The sequence below is a fragment of the Aquila chrysaetos genome, chromosome 5, assembly GCF_900496995.4.
Source record: "Aquila chrysaetos chrysaetos chromosome 5, bAquChr1.4, whole genome shotgun sequence".
In the NCBI taxonomy this organism is placed as follows: domain Eukaryota; kingdom Metazoa; phylum Chordata; class Aves; order Accipitriformes; family Accipitridae; genus Aquila; species Aquila chrysaetos.
Window position 1 is genome coordinate 69,328,550 of NC_044008.1, and position 21,457 is coordinate 69,350,006.

The 21,457-nt window shown below is 57.1% G+C and overlaps 1 protein-coding gene across 21 annotated transcripts in view; it reads left to right on the forward strand.

Annotated features, from left to right (window-relative positions):
* The first annotated feature begins 290 nt into the window (after positions 1–290).
* Positions 291–21,457, forward strand: part of CACNA1G (calcium voltage-gated channel subunit alpha1 G) — a 151,758-nt gene continuing 130,591 nt past the window's right edge. For 12 of the 21 annotated variants that reach the window (XM_030013949.1, XM_030013963.2, XM_030013961.1 and 9 more), the window contains exon 1: positions 293–990. In XM_030013949.1, the coding sequence (XP_029869809.1) occupies positions 749–990 (242 nt within the window). In that variant the 5' untranslated portion in view covers positions 293–748. Of the gene's footprint in view, positions 991–21,457 lie in introns of all 21 variants that reach the window. The other 9 variants (XM_030013966.2, XM_041123600.1, XM_030013957.2 and 6 more) reach the window with 3 other exon arrangements.

Genomic DNA, 21,457 nt, shown 5'->3' on the forward strand with positions numbered 1-21,457 from the left:
AACGCAGCGCAGGGCTTCCCCACGGCCCCGTCTCCAGCGCTCGGCGCTGCAGGTCCTCCTTTCCGCCCCCCACCCCCGGCAAGGGGTGACCGGCCCCGACCCCCAGCCGGGCAGCACCGGGCGGGTGCGCCCCGTCCAGCCCGGGGGGACCCGTGCCTGCCCGTCCAGCTGTGCTACCCGGACGGACAGCCGCGACAGCCAATGGGGAGACGCGGAGGGGCCGGGAACGAGCCCCCATTGGCGGCGGGGGGAGGAGGAGCCGGGACTTGAAGTTGGAGTGAGGGATCCAGCTGTGCGGAGCGCTCGGCTCGGCGCGGCCGCCCGCGGGAGCATCCTCCGCCGCCCGGCCCCGGGCAGCCACCCCCCGCCCCGGGCAGATGTTGGGGCGCGGAGGGGGCAGGCAGAGCCGCTAAGGCGGCCCGCCCCGCGGGTGGGGGCCAGCACCGGCAGCGGGGGGCCGCCCCGCCGCCGCCTCCCTGCCCGCGGCTCGCCCGGCTCGGGCCCCCGGAGGCACGGCGAGGAGGAGCTACGGAGCCCGCAGACGGCAGGGCAGGGCGAGGGGGGCGGCCCGGCCCCGGCCCCGGCGGGGGGGCGAGGCAGCGGCTCGCCCGGCCATGCCACCCCGGCGCTGAAGCCGCCCCGCCGCAGCCCCCAGCCCCCCCGGCCCCGCCATGGCCGCGCCCCTCTAGGCGCCCCCCCCGGCTCGCCCCGCGTCGTCCCGGCTCCCCCCGGGGCCGCCGGCCGGAGGATGGACGAGGATGGACAGCGAGCGGCCGAGGAGGAGCCGGAGCCGGGCAGAGCCAAGACTTTCATCCGCCTTAATGACCTGTCCGGGGCCGGGGGCCGCCCGGGGCCGGGGGACAGGGAGGCGGGCAGCGGTGACTCGGAGGCGGAGGCGCTGCCCTACCCGGCGCTGGCCCCCGTCGTCTTCTTCTACCTGAGCCAGGAGAGCCGGCCGCGGAGCTGGTGCCTCCGGCTGGTCTGTAACCCGTATCCTTTGCAGGTGCTCGGCGGCGAGGTAAGCCCCGCGGCCCCCCCACCCCCGGAGCGGCGGGCATCTCCCGGCTGGAGCCCGCTGGGTGATGGGGAAGGAGCCGGGGTTTGGGGGGACCCATCACCCTCCGTTCCCCGGGTGGGGTGGGGGGGGGGGAACCCGGGAGGTGCTCGCCCCCCTCCCCGCTGCCCGGCCGGGAAGTTTTCCGGGCTGTTGCAGGGGGCTCGGTGCTCCCCGCCGGGGTGCGGGGCTCCCCTCTCCCGGCCGCCCCGCCGCGATGCTCCGGCTCCCGCGGGCTCCGCCGCGCCGCTTCACCGGGAGTCGGAGCGGGAGCCCCGGCCGGCCCTTCCTGCCCCGGGGATCGGCCGGCCTCCCGTGTCCCCGCTCTCCCCGGCACACCGAGGGAGCCGAAGCCTAGTCCCCCCCCCCCCCCCCCTTGCAGAACCATTCTCCTCCCTGACCCGTTTCTCACCAGTTTTAGGCTCCCCGGTCCCTTCCCAGAAGGTTTTAAGGGGGGTGCAATCTGGGGGGAGGCGGTGGTGCTGGGGGTTTGGTTTGCCGCCCGGCTCCAGGGTCCCTAAATAATTCACGGTATGCGAGGCCGGCTGAAGGGCCCGCTCTCTGCCGTGTCCTGGGGGATGCTCCTTGCTTGGAGGGGTCCGGGCCAGGCGGGGATTACGGTCCCCGGGGCGTGCATCAGCCAAGGGCTGCTGCTCGCCAGGTCCTGGGGTGAGCCGTGACCCCGCAAAGGTGTCTGGTCTCCTTCCAAACTCCCTGTCTGCTCCAGCACAGGCTCTGTGTCCGAGCTGCTTTAGTCAAGTTTAAGCTTTCAAAAGAAGAGGGGGAAAAAAAAAAAAAAGAAATCGAAAAGACAATAGAAAAATTGCTTCTTGCCATGGTCTCGGTGCCTTTAAAGCCTCCCCTGGAGTTGAGTTGCAACCAGCGCACGGTTTGTAGCATTGCAAGTGCTTTACCATCCCCAAACTCCAGTTCCATTTATTATTTGCAGAAACAAAACCCCGAAATGAAATAAAGCGAAGCGATGTGGCTTCCAGTAGGGGCTGGTGTGGGAGAGGCAGCCGCTGCCTGGCTGAGCGGCAAGTTACCGGGTCCGAGCCGCTCTGGCTGTGCAAAAGGCAGGCGAGTATGTATGGGCAGCGAACCCACATCTGGAGTGGGAGAGGCTGTGCGGTAGCAGGGAGGACATGTTACATGGTGTAGAGGGCCAGAATATCCTGTGCGAGTCCTCCTCCGCTCCTGGTGTGCGGGAACTGTTAGGAATTACATTTTGGCTGAGGTCGATGTGCCCAGGAAGAGTGGCAACGGTCTGCCAGAGTTGCGAATATTGTTTTACTTGAGCTTCAGCAATAATTTATCTGATAAACAGGCTGCCTTCTTTCCTAAAATGTCCCCCAGGAGGGGAAAAACAAGATTTCTCTTCCCAGTCATGAATACTCCTGGCAGTTTCCCCCCAAATCTCTTTCACACCAGCTGAACAGTTCAAAGCTGCATTTATTTAAGCATCTTAGGAAATCTTGCAACTTTGTGAAGCCTTCTGTTTTGGGAAGAAATACTAACAACAGGCTGCAAGTCAGTGTGTTCTTGTTGCCTACTATGACTAATATTAATTTATGATTGCTGGCTTAAATATGTTTTCAAGTCTTTCTTTTTTTTTTTCATTTTCCTTCCTAATGATGCCGTTTTGAAGCAGGTGTTAACACCTGCATGTTCTTAGTTGTTTTCAGTGAAATCCCCCACCCTGATAATGGCTTGAAATGTGTATTCTCCTCTGTGGCTGCACATACAAGCAGATTAACTTTTGTCCTTGGAAAATTAGTGGTATTGTGGGCACCTGCAAGCTCTGCTGCGAGCAGGGGATGAGAATTAGGTGCAGCCCTGCAAGCTGGGATTTTCCTTGTCGCTAATTTTTCACTCATTACTGACAGAGAAAGGCGCTTGCTGGGAGCCCCGGGGCCACAGGGGACGATGCTGTGGGTCTCCGAGTCGTGTGTCTGCATGCGGCTGTTTGTTTTCAGGGTCACTGAACCAGAATTGGGGGAGTTTATTTAAAAACAACACAAAAAAAGCACTTCAGCCTGCAGATGAGAGGAAGGCAGTGGCCAGCTTGGCACCCACACTGCGTCCCATCGCTCGCTGGGCCGTTCAGCAGAGCAGCATCTTGCTTGTCCCTTCGGCTCTCTGCAGCCCGAGCGCCGGAGCTGAGCCATTGTTTGTTTATATTTATTACTTTTATTTTTTCCCTTTAGTGTGGTGGGCCAGTAAAGTGGCCCTTCTCAGGCCGTAATCTTCTAGGAATCACGCTCCGGTGCTAAAACCGTATAATCACGTCGCTGGAAAGTCTTTGTTGCCACCAGCTGCCCTGGAGAGGAGTGACAGCGCTTGGGCTCACGTGGCTGGTGAATCCTGCCGCGGCCCCCAGGGATTTGGGGCTTTCACTGGCTTCTGCCGCTCTCTTGGGTGGTTTTACCTTTCCATGCGTGAGGCTGGCTGCTTATGAAGAAATTGGATGGGAAGGCTCTTGTTTGAGCTGTGCCTGTGGAGGTGCACGGCTTGCTGGCTTGGCAAAGCGGGTCTGCAGTGTGCTAATCGGGCTGATAAACTTTGCTGCCGACAAGGCGTCGGGAGGAGGTGCTGGAGCTGCTCCTGCACCCGCAGCTCCCTCGCCTGCCCCGGGAAGGGCACCTTGTGCCCCCGGGGTGCAGCTGGAGCTCCTGGGATGCTGCTCTCCATCCCTGTCCAGGAAGCTTGTGTGACCGTGGTAGCCAAGGCTGGGATGCGGGCTTAGGGGGAGGGTGGCGGGTTGATGTGCCGAGTGTCCAGCAAGGAGGCAAAGTCCTGTCGAGGTGGTTTGTTGGTCTTTTCTACTGTGTTTCCAGTCAGAGCATCCTCTGCCTGGGCCGGGGAGGCTTCTCCCTTGCTGTCTGGAGCAGAGATGGGTGGACCTGTGCTGCTCTCCCGCTCCTCCTCTCCCCTAGGACTAGAAAGAGGTCATGAAGCTTGTCCTGATCCAGAAATACTCCAGCAGCTGAAATCTTGGGGTTTTAAACCTAAAACTGTATCAGCCCTGCCAAGCTGTCCTCCCCCTCCACTCCATCTTGGTCTTTGAGCAAAAACCTCTCTGGGTGCTGCAAGGACTCGGGAGGCATGAGCCTGGTTTTCCACCCGCATGTTCCCGTTGGCTCTGGGATGAAAAGCTCTGCCCCGGGTGAGGACCACCTGGGTCAAAAGGGAAGGAGCAGGAGCGTGGGTGGGACGTGTTTAGTGGTCACAGCGAAGGACCCACGGACTCGGGGTTGGGAAGGGCTGCGGGTGACAGGCAGGGTGTCCTGGTGTGCGTGCTGGCAAGGCAGTGAGAGGAGAAGCTGGCATTTCTGAGGAGGGGGGGGGAGAAAAGAGGAGGCAAGCTGGTTACTTGACTTTCACTTATAAAATAAAAGCACCATGAAGGCTGGGAGGATGAAAGGCTGTAGCAGGGTCTGTGCCAGGCTGCTTCTCTGATCAGAGACAAGAAACGAGGCTATTTCTTGAGAGTTGCGGAGTGATTGAAGAGCGGGGATGGAGAAAGTGGGGAGGATGCTACCGCTTGGTGTTAAGAGCTCTGAATAGGAAAATAACAGTGTAACTGAAAGGGCCTGTGATCTCTATTGTAGTACTGAAATCTGCCTCTTCCCCCGCGCAGTGTCTGCCTGCAGAGCGCTGCTGCCTGGGGAGCAGCACGCCGGCAATGGGGGGGCTGCAAAAAGCTGCTGAAAGGTGCTGTTCTGGGGACACACCCCCAAATCGGTTGAAATCCCATCTTTTCGTCCCCGTTCGGAGGGTGAAAGGCAGCCCCGTGAATGCCCTCGCTGGGGCGGGTGGGTTTGGATGGCGATGGGAGGAGTGCTCCCGTCTCGCCTGGCTGCTCCCGTGCACGGTCCTCGGGATTTGGGTTTCAATAATGGCTTTAGGAAAGAAACGCATCTCTGATCCGGTCACGGCAACCAAGCCCTGCCTTCCGCCTTTGGTCTGCAATAAAACCCAGAGGGCTCTTCCAGCAGCCGCCTCGCACGGCTCCGCTCGCTTCCCATTAGCGAGAGGTGGATGATCAAAGGCTCGGTCCTGGGGAGCTGCCGAGTGCCCCCAGCTCTCGTTGAAAGTCGGCAGAGCTGCAGATGGCCGGCGGCCTCCAGGAGCGGGCCCGGAGCCCTCGGGGCCTCGTGCCAAGGCATAGCTGAGGTCTGCGCCGGGCTGGCTCACGGGACGGCTGGAGCCGCCGTGCTGGAGCTCGGCGCATCGCGGAAGGCAGCGCTGGCCCCACCGAGGGGGCCGGTCAGCCCTCGCCCGTTGAGCTCGCTTCGAGCCCCGTGGGTCCGTGTGCCGGCACCGCTCTGCATCGGCCTGGCTGGATCCGGCTCTCCTGGAGGGACGCGTCTGCGTGTCCGACTGCACCGCGGCAAGGAGCCTCCTGCTTGGTGGGGATGAGAACCGAACCCGCTGAGCTGTACTGCGGTTTGGGCTTCCCAACCCCTGCGGTGCCTCCCAGAGCGTTCCCATGGGGATGCCCGCGGTGCGAGCAGAAACCCCCGTCACCTCCGTGGGTGCTCGGGGTCCTCGTCCCCTCCTCGGCTGTGCCAGCTCATGGGGAGAGCCGGGCGCTGCACGTGCTGCGGCTTGAAGGGTTCGGCTGTAGCACAGGGTTAAAAATATAATTTTTTTTTTGTTGTTATCAAAAGGGTGTGTTTTGAGGGGAGAGCACACACAGCGTCCTTTAAAGTTCAGTGCATCTGTTCTAACATCACTTTTGGGTTCAACAAAGCAAAAGGCTTTGTTTTGAGAGGTTGGACCTGAAAGGGATCTTGGTTTGATTTAAAATCCCTGCAAAGGAGTCAGAATCCGTTTGCTTCACTTGCATCCGATCCACCCCAGCGCACCTGAACTTGTTTCTCTCCCATGACCTGGTTCACCGGCCGGCAAGTCCTGCCGCTCCCCGGGCAGAGGGAAACACTGCTGCTGCGGCCGAGCCTCCGCCAGCTCCATGCCCCTTCCCCGGCTCCTGGGGGGAAACGAGAAGGATGACTTGCCAGGCTGGGGGGGGTCCCACAGCCCCTTGGCCCCCCCAGCCAGGATGGAGCATCCTGCTGCTCCCCGGGGCAGGTGCTGGCGCATCCCTGAGCTCACAGCAGCTCCCGTGCGAGGATCTCGGAGGGAAGCCGGACCCGTCGCCTTTTAGCAAGGGCTGCGCAAGGGTGAGGTGGTTATTTCCCTCCTCCCGAGGGACGAATAACCGCAAGACCTCTCTCTTCCCTGCTGATCGCAAACCCTTCGGGAGCTCGGCAGGAGCGGCGGGCGGTATTCACCTCCCGGAGCTGGGTGCAGCGGCCAGCATCCCTCTCATTGCTGCCTCCCCAGCAGAGCCGGGAGCCGCTCGATCCTAATCTAGGTAATGCACCACATCTCACCAGGGATCTCTGGACCCGTCCAGCGCCCGGCCGTGCCAGCAGCCGGGCGTTTCCTTTGCTCCCTGCGTGTGTGTTTTTTAAGGAGATTCTTCTGCGAATTCCCTCTTCCAGGCTGTTGTGTCACATCTGGAAGTTTGTGTAGGAGTTTATCCAAGTGCTGGAGTACAGCGCAGCTTTTTCTCATTTAAAAATCATAGGCTGGCATTTTGAAGCGGGCTGGGGGGGGGGGCGGGGAGGGAAGGGGAGAGGGAAGCTGTCTGCCAAAAAGGAGACTGGAGCAGAGGAATCGTAATGACTTCCAGAAGTTTTCTTTCTTTCTTCCTTTCTTGCTTTCCCTCCCTCTCTCCCGGCGTGCAGACAAAAGGCTCGGCCTCATGCGGTTCATGGTTATGTCATCCTGGCGTGGGGAGCCCCGGCCGGGAGGGGTGGCCCCGTCCTGCCCGGGGACCCTACTCTGCTCGGGGACAGCTCTGCTTTGGCTCCTTGTAGGAAATCCGGAACAAGGGCTCCCACGCGGGGTTGGGGGGGGAGGCCCATCTCCGGAGACCTGCTTTTCATTTGGGGCCGGGAGCCGAGGCAGGGTGGCTGGGAGGGGATCGCAGCCTCTTCCCCAGAGCCCCTCGTGCCCAGGACCGGGGGGCTCAGACAGGCGGGCGGTAATTCAGGATGGGGCCAGACCACCCCAGCCGCCGCTCATCTATGGGGCCGACGTGTCTCCCGGCTGATCCGGGCGGACTCGTTGCTCTCGACTTGATCGGCTTTTGTGCTCTCTCCCCTGTTCAGTAGCGCTGGGTGTTGGAGCCGGTTTGGAAATGCCCAGGATTTTATGATGCATAGAAAATTTTCTGCTTTCTTCTCCCCCCACACCCCCTGCAGATGTTTTGGCGTCGTGCTGAAAAAATGCTTTTTTCCCATTTTTTTGCTTTAAACTCTGTTTCACTTTTTTTCCGTGCAGAAAAGACCAAGTTTTTGACTGCCCCAAGTTCCCTGCCCAGGTCTCTCTTAGCTTTCCTTTTCTTTTTCTACTGTTTTGCTGGAAGGGAGAAAACCTTTGGCCAAAATGAACCTCCCCGATGGCTTTTTCATTTGGATCGTGAAATCCTTTTCCCTTGGAAGAGAAGCCCCGGGGAGCCTTTGCCCCCGGCGGCTTTGCTGGCTGCCGCGGATGGGGAGGAGGGTCCGGGGGAGCGGGGCCGTCCGTGGGGAACCGGGGAAGGAGCATCCGGAGTCAGGTTGGGGAGGGCTTTGAAGCTTCGTTGTGGTTTGGAGGGGGTTGAATTTCCTAGTTAATTAGGAGGCCTAAGTGTTTCTGGGTTTGTTATGAGGCCAGATCGTGGCTTTCCCTTCCCCGGCGCCTTGGCTCTCTGCTGAGCGACCTAGATGTGAAATATTCCCTTTGGTTGGTGATGCACGCGGAGGTTTCCCCCAACCTGGGTTTGTTTGGCTTTGGCTTTCGCTAGCCTTGGCCTCTCACCCAGGAATCTGGCCTGGTGCTAAGAAAAAAAAAAAAAAAAAAAAAAAAAAAAAAAAAAAAAAAAAGAAGGAGGAAATTCTCATGGTTTTATATAACGGAGTGAGTAACGACCGATCGTGCTTTGGGATACTCTCACATCTGCTTCCTACCAAAGCCCCAGCAAAGAGGCTTTGAGCAGATGGAAAAAGCACATTTTTCAGCCTGAATATTTGCCGAGAGAAACTTTCAGGCTCGATCTCCGTGATGACTGCCATGGCGCTGGTTACTGCCTTACGGGAAATGGGCTGTCGGGGTGCCAGGAACAGAATCGCGTGCTCGAGGTGCAGCACGGCCGGGCAGGTCCCGGTGTGAGCCCCAAGCCGGGGCCATGCACACGTGTGTGGGACCGGGATGTGCCCATGACTCAACCCTCAGAAGTTCACCGGTTAGTCACAAGTGGATGGAAATTGTCTATTGGTTTGGCTCCTGTGCCTGAAACGTGGTTTTGGCTGGGATTTTTAACGTGTTTCCTAGGCGGAAGGGACCGGCTGTCGTTTGGTGGTTTGGGTTTTTTTGTCACTCGTGTCCTCCCGGCTTTCTCTCTCCCTCTGCTGGGATGCGAAGCCCAGGGGCGAGGGCAGGACGGGGTGAAAACGGGAAGAAAACGCTAAAGCAGGTGATGGGTGAGAGCTGGGAGCTTGGCACAGACGAGCTTATAAAGAAAAGGGGATTTATTTACTGTAATCCAGATGCTAGCCCCACACTTACAGGGCTCCTGATGCAAAGCATCCTTACATTTATCTCTAATTTGGGTCTCTTCCAAGAGATTTCCCCCAGTGCATCCACCGAACCAGCCTCAAGATGCTTCCTAACCCTGAGGCAAACCCGCAGCCGGCGGCAGCGGAGCGGGTGAGGGGATTCACCGGGATTCACCCACCTTGGCAGCCCCACCGCCCCGGGGGGGTTTATGCCTTCAGGATTTCCTGTGATTCATAACTTAATCAGGTCAGGTTTAGCACTCCCTCCTCCTACGGCGTTATTGACTGCCTCTGCGCACTCCCGAGATGCTGGTGGGGAGAGCAGCCCAAGGCAGAGCCCTCCTCTGCCCAGATGGCGGACAGGACTTGTTAATGATTTGTTAATTCAATTAGAAAGTGCTCGTTAACCCATGGCAAGGCTGAAGCTCCCTTCTGGAGGGCAGGGCTCGCCCCCATGCCTGTGACTCCCTCTGCCAAAACATTTATTTGGTGTTAAGCTGCCAGCCACGCTATGCAAATATAGATGTTAATCATGAATAAGGTTCATTTTTAGCTCTGGGTTGAGACTAGACTTGGGAGGAACCCGGCTCTGGGGGGGTGGCGGGGAGCGCTGCCTTGGTGGGGTGCGCAGCCCCCGGGGCTGGGTTGGCCGGATCCTGCGGGAGGGAGCAAACGTCTCGGCTCCCGCTCAGCCCCGGGGTCCGTAGGAATAAAATGTTCCTTCTGCTGCGGATTGAATAAAGCTTTCAAGTGCATTTGATGGGCTGCACTTTAACCAGCCTCCTCTGCGTCGGCGTTAGCTGCTAATAGCATGAAACCTGGGTCGGGGCTGGTGGTCCCCATGCCTGTGTTGGATGCAGAGTATCTTTAATTCAGGAACCGTTGTGTCTAGATAGCCTGGCTGTAGCAATTCTACCTTAACGGGAGAAAACGGAAACCCCAGTAAGAATGATAAATAACGGGGCCCTGATGCTCCATTGAATTAATGCTTATTTGGGCAGACAGGGAGGAGAGGAATTAAATTAATATCTGACTTGTAACTGCTACTGTATGTGGTTATTGACTTATCTTGCTTTGGAGGACCATAAATATGTCTTGGGATATACCCCTGAGACCATAATCTGCTCGGGGTCGCAGTGCAGGTCTGTCTCTGATGCTCCTTCAGAGACTCATCCTGACTTCTGGGGTCAAAAATCCAAATTCCTCTGACAAAGGACCCAGCCACGTGCGGAGGGGAATGTGTTTGCACTTTACTGCGAGCGTACAGCATAAATCTTGAAGGCCTCTGCCTCACATAAATCACTTTATTGTTTGTAATCCCCCAGCCGGCTCAGCGCTGGAGGGCGCGGAGCCCGATTCGACTCGGGGGAAAGGCGCGGGTGAAGCTCCTCGGCTCTGGAGTTCGGATGGATTGCAGCTGGAGCCTCGTATTCTTGTCCGCTCCCTTTTTCCCTGTGCCTGGGATTTTGTCCCCCTTAGGCAGTTGTCTGGGGGTTGAGGATGGCTTGCTGAGGTAAGCTGGGGAGTCTCAGCGCACCCCTCGATAGCCCTGGCCGAGGGGTTCGGGTATCTGTGAGCCTGGGGAGAGGAGCGATATCTTCCCTTTCAGCCCTCGATGCTGCGCGGATGCTCCGGTCTGGATGACCCAGTGGAAGCGATGCCGATCCCGGACACCCCAGCAATGCCGGCCGTGGGGCTGGCGTGGGGAATTTTGCGGCTCGACGTGCCTCATGCCGGGGCAGGTGGGCTTCTCTGTGTCCTGGGCCTGTTGTACCCGTGTGAATGTGGGTGCCCACGGGGTCAGCAGCTTGGGAAACTCGTGGTTTGGCGATGGCAGAGGCTAGGCTGACCTGTCGTGGTCCCCTTTCTCGTGAGGCTGAAGCAAGCGCTGGGGCATCCCTGGGTGGCTGAGCCGTGGCAGTCTGTCCTTCCTCAGGCTAAGGCGGGTGTTTCCTTCCCACCTTTTGGGCTCTGTTTCGTGTAGGGATAACCCATTGCCTACGTGACTCTCCTTACGGCAGCGTGTGTTGACCCCGTTCTCTGGCACAGCCCGTGTTAGCCGAGGAGTGTTGGGCCAGGCGAGCGGTGCTCCGAGCCCCCACCCCTGCTCCTCCCCTGCCCCTCGCCCGTTGCTCCAGGCACTGGTGCATCCCCTTGCCTGGGTTAGGCACTGCTACGGTGAGGGTATTTGTTAGGATGCTTCTATTTTAGCCTGCCAGCCCATCCCTTAGGATGGAGCACGTCCTGTCCCCTCTGGCCAGCCCGTTCCCCAAACTCTGCCTTTCCCCTCCAGCCCCGGCCACCGACGCGCAGCTCCCGTGGGAGCAATTTCCCCTGCCGTGGGCAAATGGAAGCCTCTTCTTCTTCAGAAACCGCTTGTGGCAGCAGCACGGGGGAATCCTGTCTTTTACCAGGCTGGAAAACAGCGGAGGAGCCCAAGGCCAGCGTGGGGTACCCGCAGCGAGGGTGGAGACGCTTCTTCCTTCGTCTCAGTAAATGGGCTCTGGCTCCTCCAGCAGCGGATGTTCAAACCTCGCAGCTGGGTTTTGGGCTTGGCTTTTGCTGGGTTTTGTTTTCTCTTTTCTCGTAGCCCCATGAAACTGGGTTGTCTCAGCTCTGGGAGCGCAGAGGGTTGGGCAAGCGGCGGTCAAGCTGCAAATCTGGTGGTGAATTGGGGGATAAAAGGATGCACAGAAAGCGCTTTGCTGTGCCTCCTCCTCCCCTCCCCCAGATCCCCTCCTTTCATTTGCTGAATACCTTGATTTTTCCACCTCTTTTTTTTTTTTTTTTTTTTTTTTTTTTTTTTTTACTATTGCCTGGGTTTTGCATCGGGGGCAGGATGGAGGTTGGGGGGGGGGAGTGTGTGTGCGCGATGAAGCTATTCGAGGAGTTGTGATCTCTGCATTTCATTTTGCAGTTCAGCTGGAAAGATCTCGTTTCCAAATACACCCACACACAGGCACAGCAAGAGAGAAAGCAGGCGAGGGAGCTGCTCAAGGGGGATGGGGCTGCGCAGGGGAGGGCTGGGGGCCTTTCCCTGCGTTTGGTGAATCCTATTTGGAGTGGTCCATAGCCTTTATCTGGGCACAGGCGATGGTACCCTCTGCCTCAACCCTATATCAGAAGGCCACGCAGGTGCTTGGCTGCACCCATGGGTGCCTGGCTGCTTTAGTCCAGAGCAAAGGGGGAGCGGGAAGAGCAAGGGTCCCCGAGCAGAGCCCTTGCCCTGAGCCTGGCAGCGGCCTCGAGAGCTCCGGGGGACTCCAGGGCAGTTGTAGGGTTGCACACAGTGTGTGTGTGTACGTACGCACGTACCCACCGTGGGCTGAGCAGGGCCCAGGGCATGGCAGCACGGTGGTGAGACGTGCTTTTGCAATGGAAGAAGAGCAAAGGCACAGAAAGGAGTCACAAAACTCCTCTCCCGGTGACCTTCAAGCCAAAGTCATCTTGTTTTCAAGGATGAGCCGGTGCTGGAGCGGCTCTTTTAGCCTGTAACTCCCCATCCGCACCCTTTGCCTCTGGCACTTTCCTTGCCTGCCGGCTCCTGACTCCAGTTCTTGGTTTCTGGAGGAGCTGATGGTGGTGCGGATGCATCCTGCGTCCCCCAGCGCTGGGAGGGATGGGGTCAGCAGAAAGCAAATAAACCTTCATCCTGGTGGGCAGCAGCAGGTAAACACGAGGGGCTGGCTGAGAAGCCGAGCAGATGGGCACTCGGTGGTGGCGGAAGGTTTTGGAGGGACACCTCAGCCCGCCCGGGCTGCAAGCCGACAGCAAGCTCACCTCTTGCCAGGGGGCTTTTGGGGTGACCTGCCTGAGCCCCCGCTTCTGGGGTCTTCCCTGGCTTCGGGGCTGTGGAGCAGTTCGGGGTGCTGGGGTGTGCGGGGGAGCCCCCCCTCCTGTGCAGGGTGCTGCCATGGGTGCTCGCGTCCCCCCCCCAGCTCCCCTCTGGGCGCCTTGGGTGGATGCTGGTGGCACACGGCTCGGCTCGAGCCCCGCGCACAGAGTCTTCCCATCGTCGCTTCGGGGTCAGCGCGTGATTTTTTTCCATCGCTCCGAAGAGGCTGAGCTCATACAACAATATTCCCCGGGCCAACACCGCTCCTTTTTGAAGTTCCTTGTTTTGGTATTCCTCAAACTTTGTATCCTCAGGCACGAAACACAACACCCCTTGGCACCGGAGGCTTTTCCCCGACTCCGCGGCTTTGGTTATCCCCAGCATCCTGCTGCCTGGTGAAACCGCTGCCCCATCCCCAAGCTGCCGGCAGATGCCATCCCCTCCCAAACTCACCGCAAGTCTTAAATGGTGGTAAAATAGGATCCTCCGGCCACCTCGGCACGCTGCAGCGTGCTGCCCGGGCTGGTGGGGGAAAGGCAGCCACCAAAGCGCGCTCCTGGCAGTGTTTGTCTTAGCCGGGGCTCTGCCAAGCACTGAAAATGCCAGAGCAGTGAGTTTATCCCACGGTGTTTTGATTTGTGGTCGTGGTGGAAGTCGGGTCAGGAGTAAATGTGGAGGATGCGGCAGAAAAAAGCAATTTTGAGATGGTCACAAAAACATCTCGTGGTGCTAGAAGTTGGGGTTTTCTTTTTATTTTTCCTCCCCCCGCTGCTGGCCGCACTGGCTGTGAGGTGAAGTTTATGGGAGAAATAGCGGCGGTTCCGGGAAATATTTTGCCTAGCTCGTATTGTTGAATTTTATTTTCTTTTTCTGGCAGCGGATGAAGGAAGCGGGAACACAAACAGCTTGGCCGGTGGGTTGTTGGTCCAGAAATCAGCCTGGCCAGCAAGAGGCTGCTTTCGGCGGGGAGAGAAAATACTCGAAAGCGGACAGGATTTTTCATCGCTTTCGTTCCTCTCTCTTTCCATCCCCGCTCCTGGCTGGCTCTTAGGATGCTATTAAATGGGGGGCGAATGCATCTAAAGGCAGAGACTGTTAAGGCAAGGATGTGCATTGATGCTCCTGGCCTCCTGTGCGTTCTTGCTGATTAAAATCTTAAATTCTTCCATTTTTGACAAGATTTGGGGTTTCTGTGCTGAGCCGGAAAGTCTCTATGGCAACAGCTAAAGGCAACTTTTATCCCTAACCCTTTTTTTCTTGCAGAGGGGGAAGAGCATGGGTCCACGATGCTGGGGCACCGATAACTATTTGAACCCCCCCCAATATTTGGGGTAATGAGTGCTGGGAGAGGGATGGGACCAGTTAAACTGAAATACAGAATTGCTTTGTGCCCATGAACCCAGGGGCCTGGGACCAGCTCTGCCCCGGCTGGGACCCTCTCCCCTCTGCCAATAAAGGTATTTTTTGACTGTGGAAGAGAGCGAGGTCACATCCATCCCTGCATCCATCCTGCCCCAAGGCCGGGGGTTTCCCACTCAGGTTTGTCGTGTCCAGAGGAGTTTGGAGCCATTCTCGGAGCACAAGTGCGGCAGCATTTCAAGATGCAATTAAAACCCTAACCTTTCAGGAAAAGTCTTGCAGCATGTAATAGAAAGGAAACCAGCTGGGCTGGATTGAAACATAATAGGTTTTGGGAGTAATTTTTGGAATCCTATACTGTAGGTCTTTCTAGAAAGATACTATACAATTTAATAACATGTTATATTCCTATATGTTATATTTAATCATCCTATAGTATTGTGTAGGAGGAATCTAATTTTCCACTGCAGGGTAATATACCTTTCTATAGGTTTTCAGTTGTGGGTTTTTTTCGTGCAATGGAGTTAAATGAAAAATTATATCCTTCCTAGAAAATCTAACAAAATGATGAGAAAATAATACCTTTAATTTATTTAATAAAGCAAGTAAGTATTTTCCATAGGGGGTTTATATGGCTGCATAAAACCCCACTTTGAGCTTGTTAGGGAAGTGGTTTGCAATCAGACAGAGATGGGTTCAGACGCTGTCCTGGCCCGGCAGTGCGGGGGCTCTGCGGCGGCGGCCTTGGCCTGTCTAAAGGGGGGAAAAAATAAAATAAAATAAAAGCCAGGACTTTCTTGCATCCCTGTTTCCCCTCCTGGAATGCAATTAGAGAGAAGACGGAGTGGCTGGTTCAGGGCTGTGAGCTGGGCCAGGGCGTGAAGCGGCGCTTGGGAGCTGCTGGGAGAGGAGTGAGGCTGGGGGTCGGATCCTGCGTCGGGGTCCTGGGGGCTGGTAGCCCAGGTGTCTGCAGGGGCCGGAGAAGGGACAAGGAGCTCTCTGCACTTGGAGAAATGGGTTTTGGAAGTAGCAGGCAGGGGCTGTACTGCACTGTGTGGCTGTTCGCGGCAGGCTGAAGGAAGGCAGGAGGAGGAGGAGGAGGGAAGGGCTGAAAATCTGGCCACGGAGATGGCAAATGAACGTATGGGCCGTTGCTGTGCTGGTCCTTGGCGAGTAACTGAGCAGCTCTGTGGTCTCGGATGGTCCCACGGGAGCCTGCTCCGCTCGACGCCTTGTTCAGGATCAGACTCACGTTGCCGGGACGGCTGCAGCCGCGCGAAGCACGCATGGGGGAAAACGAAAAGCTGTCGCCTGTAGCAAAGTGGGGTGTCTAATCCCAGGTAAATCCCAGCCTCAGGATCTGATTTGTTTAGCTTCAGTTCCCTGCGCAGAAGTCCAGGTTACGGCTATCTGCAAGACCTCGAGGTGGACGATGCTCTTATATTTATTTTGCGACGCTGCCTTGTCTGTAAGAGCTGAGTCCTGTTGTGGTTTTTTGCCTCGTAGCATGTGGTTTTGGTCATACAGTCATCTCCGAGGCGGGGCAAAGATGTATCCTCTGTGCTGCGCTATTGGGAGGTATAACGGGGTTCAGTGGGCAGATGGCAACCGGGGCCCTTCTGTGCGCTCACCTTAGGGCGTTAGGCTCTCTCTGTCAACTGTAACCCCCCCCAGTAAATCCCCATTGCTGGGACACTCTGCTTAGTTATGGGTAAGGCACCCCACGGGCCGGGGCACGTGGCGGCCTGGGGTGCGATGCTGCTCTCCGTGGGAAAATGTGGGGCCGGGCTCCCTCTTTATCTTAGCTCGGAGGCGCCCATCACCGCGGCCTCTGGGACCTGCGTCCCCACCGGGCTCCCAGGGAACTGGTGACATCCCAGAGAGAGGCACAGGGCAAGCTGGTGGCCCTGGTCCTTCGAGGTCCCCAGAGGACAAGCGCCTTTTAATAGCCATGGCAACTAATAAGCCCTGCGTGGTGACATCCCTGCCGTCTCCACGGTAACGGACCGAACATCACATAGCAACATGTGCCTCACGTACCCATGGAAACGGGCCGGGTAGTTTTTTAGCATCGCTGCGTTAAATCTCCGCTCTGGGGGGTGGTGGGGGGGTTTATCCCGAGGTGAACCCACCACTGCGGGGAGGAGGGGGGGGGGGGGGTCGGGGCCTGCCGGACCCCAGGGGCTTCGCGGGAATCGGGCTTGTAACGTGACTTGGGGGTTCAGCTCAGTGGGATGTTCCCAGGCTGATGAAGATGGGGAAGGTGCAAGCTGCCCAGGGCTGGTTTTTAGTTTGGTTGCTGTTTTGGTTTTGTTTTGTTTTCTTTCCACAAGGGCAGCAGGTCTTGAGGGGGAAAAATGATTTGAATTAATTGTCCGACGGGCTTTGGGTTGCTGAAGGGGGAGAAAAATAAGAGGTGCTCGGGGCTGGAGGGTTGGAAACTACCTCGCCGCAGTCAAAATGGTTTCACAGTAGAATATTTGCAGGCGCTCGCAGGCTGGTTTTTCTTGCCGTGTCTGGGGTCACCTCGTCCTCCATCTCCCGAGCTGGCGTTTTCCAAACTGCCAAAATGGGGCGTAGGGACTGGGAATGTCGCTCCTCGATGGGCAGCATCCAGCAAGGGGGAGGCAGCGGGGCATGCACTGGTCCTCCCCGCAGCCTCCTGCGGTGGCTTGCTCGGCACCTTATTAACTAGCCCTAGCTGTTACAGGTTAATTAGGATTTGTAGCTGTTGGGTGCGAAGGGTCTGCCGGGGTTATGCCACAACATGGCAAGGCCGTGCAAGCTCAGAGCAGCCCCGGCTCTTGTAAAATGCTGCGGACGTCAAGTTGCGTGCACGTGCCGGGTGCAGCACTCTACTGAATCGCTTCAGCAAATGCAACTGTTTCCTGAGTTTATTCACTAATACGCTGAAAATTTTAGGAATTCATTTATTTGGAGCTGTTGAAGTGTGTCTTGCAAATGCATTTCAGCCCTTCTTCCCCTGTTCTTGCAGACCTACCATTAAAAAACTCATTGCATGGACACTCAGGAGTATCTCTGGTTTGTGTAAACACTCCTGCAAATAAATGTGATTGCTTTGGGAAGGTTTATGGCTTGGTTTTTTTTTTAAAGGCTGTGAACTGAGCTGGTTAATATTTTTTTTTTTGTGAACTTTCAGGCCAACCTTTTCTTTCTTATTTATTTTTCTCCTCCTGGCTGGTGCTCAGTCTGCAGGGCACTGGGAGAGGAGGTTAGGTAACACATTCGGCAGTGTCTAAGTTCCACTGGCTTTCTGGAGGACTTAAGCTCTGACTTTGCTCAAGTGCTTGTCAGGTGGGACTGGGGGACTTTGAAACGGTCGAGGCTTTTTGGAGTTTCACCCGTGGTTTATCTGTTGTGGGAAGATAAACGCTGGCCAAGAGCAGGGCTGCGAGAGAGGTGGTTCCTGCTGGCCAGTTTGGGGTCGCGGGTCCATCCTGGTCAGGCATGAAATTGGTGCAGTGATGGGATGAGCTTTAAAACCGCAGGAAATCTCTGTGCCAAAGCTCTTCTGGCCGTTGGGGCTGGCAGCAAGGAGCCACCTCTGCAGTTGTTGTGATGTTACTGTTTTCGCCTGCCCACTGAGGTGCTGGGGCTCTTAGGGCAGCGGCAGCTGCCTTCCCTCCTTCCCGGCTCCATCCCGATGGGAAATCCCTCCCCTCGCCCCAAAATCTCACTGCACATCTCCACCCGTGCCCTGTGAAAGGCAGCTTGCAAAGCAATCGGTCCAGAGTACTTCGCTGCATCTCCTCTGCTGCTTGTGTTGGACACTTAATGGTTTAGAGTTCGGGGGTGGGGGGGAAATTCCACAACAAATGGCAAAAGGAAGGAGCGATTTGGCGTCCAGGTAATGCACCAGTATATGCCCATTGGTCTGAGCCGCTGTGGCCAGTGGGGCTGCTGGTGGCTCTCAAGACCGTCATTTCCAGTTCATCTTTTAAAGCAGGACTGGAAACAGTCCATGGGAAAATCGAGGCTGTGCTGGCTGGTTAGTCGGTGTGCCGAGACCGGCCAGGCACCGAGCCTGGGGCATGGCAGTGCTCTGCCTCTCCCCGGGGATGGGGCACACTTCCCCTGCTCCTCCTTTACCTAGCTGGCAATTTTGGGTGCAAATTGGGGGAGTTTAGTTATCTTTGTGGTGTCTTGTACTCCTCTTCCAGATTCTGCTGGAACTGGTCAGGGTGGCTAGTGAAAGAAAGCAAAATACCCGATTTGGTGTCAGGATTAAAAGGACCTGACTTGTTTGTGAGTCTCTGCTTCCCACTGGCTTTGCACCCTGGAAACCTTCTGTAGACAACTTGCTGTACCCCAAGCAAAGAGAAAACCTCAGCCTGGGGAGGTCCTTGTCACAGCCACCTCCCCACTGTCCATCCCCAGCACCAGTTGTCCCTAGGCAGAGAATTAACTTGCAATTTTGGGTGGCTTCACTGGGTGCTCCTGCCTCTGCCGGGGTTCCTCCTGCACAGAGCTGTTGCCAGAGGCAGGGGTCTCCCATGGGTGCCCGCAGCACCCTGCTCCCCTCCTTTAGCATCGGAGACCTGGGAAAAACTTCCTTTGGGATTATTTTAGACCCCAGGCAGAGCTGGGGAGCGCAGCCTGCCTCTCTGTCTCCAACCTAATGAAGTCAGCTTTCAGTTTCCAATGTGGTTTTGGCACCCGGCTGAGGATCCTGGGGCTCCATTAAACCAGCAGCGAGCTGGTGAAAAAAAAAAAAAAAAAAAAAAAGGGAATTGGGGTAAAATCTCCAGTTATTGGGCTTCTTACCCTGACAAGTGTGTGGTGCTTCTGGGAAGGGAATTAACCCCAAGCCATGGACTTTAGCAGGGACCCCCATGCCAGCCAGCACGGGGCAGGAGTTGCCCCCTCCGGCTCCCCGGCATCGGCACGGGCTCATCCTGCCGTGTGCGGGAGGCTCAGCGATAACGGCATCAGCGCCGGCCTCGAAGGAGGGCTGCAGCCAGCTCAGCGAGGTTTAATTAAATCTGAAATCCTGGCCGTTTTCTCCTGGGCTTTGGCTTGGGATGCCACGGGTAGGAAATCAGTGGAAGGAAATAATGAGAATTAGAGCAACTTCAAGGGCCGTTGCATTCCCGGCTAGCAGGGGGCTGGAGGCTGGGCGGGCTGCGGTGGGACAGAGCCGCGCTCCTCCTTTGGGATGCGCACGGCATTGATGGGATAACTCCCAGGGAAAGAAAGGCTGTGCTGTCACTCCAGCTAAGCATCATCCGAATTTGGGATTTGTTCAAACCCAGAGCTCGAAGCTGGCAGTGCCATCTCCAAATCCCCCTTAATGACTGAGCCGCTCCAAGCCTGGCAGCAAACATCCCCTGCAGTAGGTGTCTTCCCCCCCCCCCCCCCCTTTTCTTTAGAGGCATGCTCATTAAGGCTGCGATGAGCCTGACTATAAATTAGATACAAATGTACAGTTAACGCCAAGTCTCCCCAAGGCCAGTGTAGGTATTCTCGTATTAAACTAGCAGAGTCAAGGGGAAGGATCCAGCAAAGGGGAAAAAAAAGAGGAAAAAAAAAAAAGGAAAAGTGGCTCTAATTGAGGTCGGTATTTGAACAGTGAAGGCCAATTAATGCTCCCGAATCAATAGGTCTGTGTGACTGAACTAATACAGCCCCACCGAGGATTTGTGTGCATGCAGCACCCAGGATGCTTTTGCTGGGAGCCCGCCTGGGGTGAGCCACTGCCACGGCGGAGATTTTGGTGGTGGCAGATTTTGGTGTTGGCAGAGATTTTGGTGTTCGCAGCCCTGAAGGATGCTGTGGGCTGAAGCTGGGGGTCGGTTGGCAAAAGCACCGGTGGGTAGCTCCTTCTGCCTCCAGCCTTGCAGGAACCTGTGAAAATCCACTTATCCCCCCAGACGGCGGTCCCTCCCCGCTACCTTTCCTCCACCCAATTTTTCAGGCCAAAGTGGATTAAACTGGGGTGGGTTTCCCAGCCGAGGCACGCTGGTGGTGCTGAGGTGGGGTACGGCTGAGCGGCTGCGCTTGCCCTCGGGACCCTGTCGGGATGTACCGGAGCTGCGGGCGTCCCTCCGCTCGCTTTTTGGCCATCCAAGCCTTGCTAGGGTGGTGGCTTAGTAAACGTCCAGCATTCCCAGACTCATATTTTTATTCTCCTTTATTGCTCTTCCAAGAAAATGTGCGTGTGCGTGGGGAGAGGAGATTATCGCGTTAGCGTTAAATACCCTGGTGGAAGGTGGGGAGGGCCAGCTACGTTATTTTTGCCTAGACTATCTTCCAAGGACAGCCAGCCCGAGCAGCGACATGTGCTTGTGAAATGTGGCACCCATGGGTGCAGCCGTGCTGGGCACTGCGGCATGCAGGCAGCCGATGCTGTCCCGGGGAGTCTGCACTCCCAACAGACACGAGAGAGCACGACGGGGAGGAGGAAAAAAAAATCCTTGTTGTTATTATTCCACGAATTTTATACGCTGAACTGATGCATATGGCAGATGAGATGATTTGCCTCCAGGCATACAGGAAAAGCGACGCTAGGCAGGATCTTTTTGGCAATCCTGTATCTTAATCATGAGATGAAATTTTCCTGGGGTGGGAAAGGGGTGGACGGGCCACGGTTTGTGAACCCGTGGGTCACACCGTCCCTGCACCGTGGCCGGTGCTGCCCACGGAGCCGGGTGAGGCTGCAGCTCGCCCTGACGCTGCTGCTTTTCATCCCCATCTTCTCAGAAGAGGGGAGAATGTCACTGCTATTTCCACCGTCTCGCTCCGTTTCCAGGTTAGGAATCCAGGACGCTCCCAGGTTTGCCGGAGGAAGGTGGGGGAAAGGCTGCAAAACCTGGCTGCGCTCGGGAGATTATTTATGGCCGGGTTCGGTGCCACGTTTGATACCTTTCGCTGCCTCGTTCCCACCTCCCACGGCCCCATGCTGCAGCTGGGCTGGAGGAGGGGGAAGGGGAAAACGCCGTTGGCAGCTCCCACGGGGCCTGATCCTGCCCTGCTCGGGCGGTGGGGGAGATGAGTGTGTCGGGTCTCTGCAGGGAGTTATGCTGCCCGGCAGGGCAGGGAAGCAGGTGCCCTCCCATCGCATCTCACCTTGCCTGGCCGGAGCGGCGCAGGGGACAGGAGGTTGGTGCCAGCGTCCCCGTGCCAGCTCCCTGTGGAGCGACACAGATCCCGGGGACCCCCCGCACCCCTCCTGCTGTCGCTGCCAAGGGCGCGTGGGCAGACGGGATGAATGAGCGGTGCTGTCGGAGATGCTCACAGCAGGTGCTAACGAGCGTGGCTTGAAATACTGCATCACTGTTAAATATGTGGAATTTATTTTGTGTAGAAAAAAAGTAGAAAAAAAGCACGTATGCTGGCCAGGAGTGTTGGTAGGAGGTTGTTCCTCCGCCTCCTCCTCCTCCTCCTCCCTCGCCATCAGCAGAGCCCCACGACCAGAACGTGATGGTGAGGATGCTGGAGGTTGCAAGACCGTTGGGTACGAGGGTAGCGGGACGGGTGCAGGATGCGTCCCGCTGTACCGCTCCGGGTGCGGCAGCACGGGCAGGCTGCTGGTGCTGGAGGGATGTCAAGGCTCAAGTGCCAGTTTAACTGTGCTCCAGC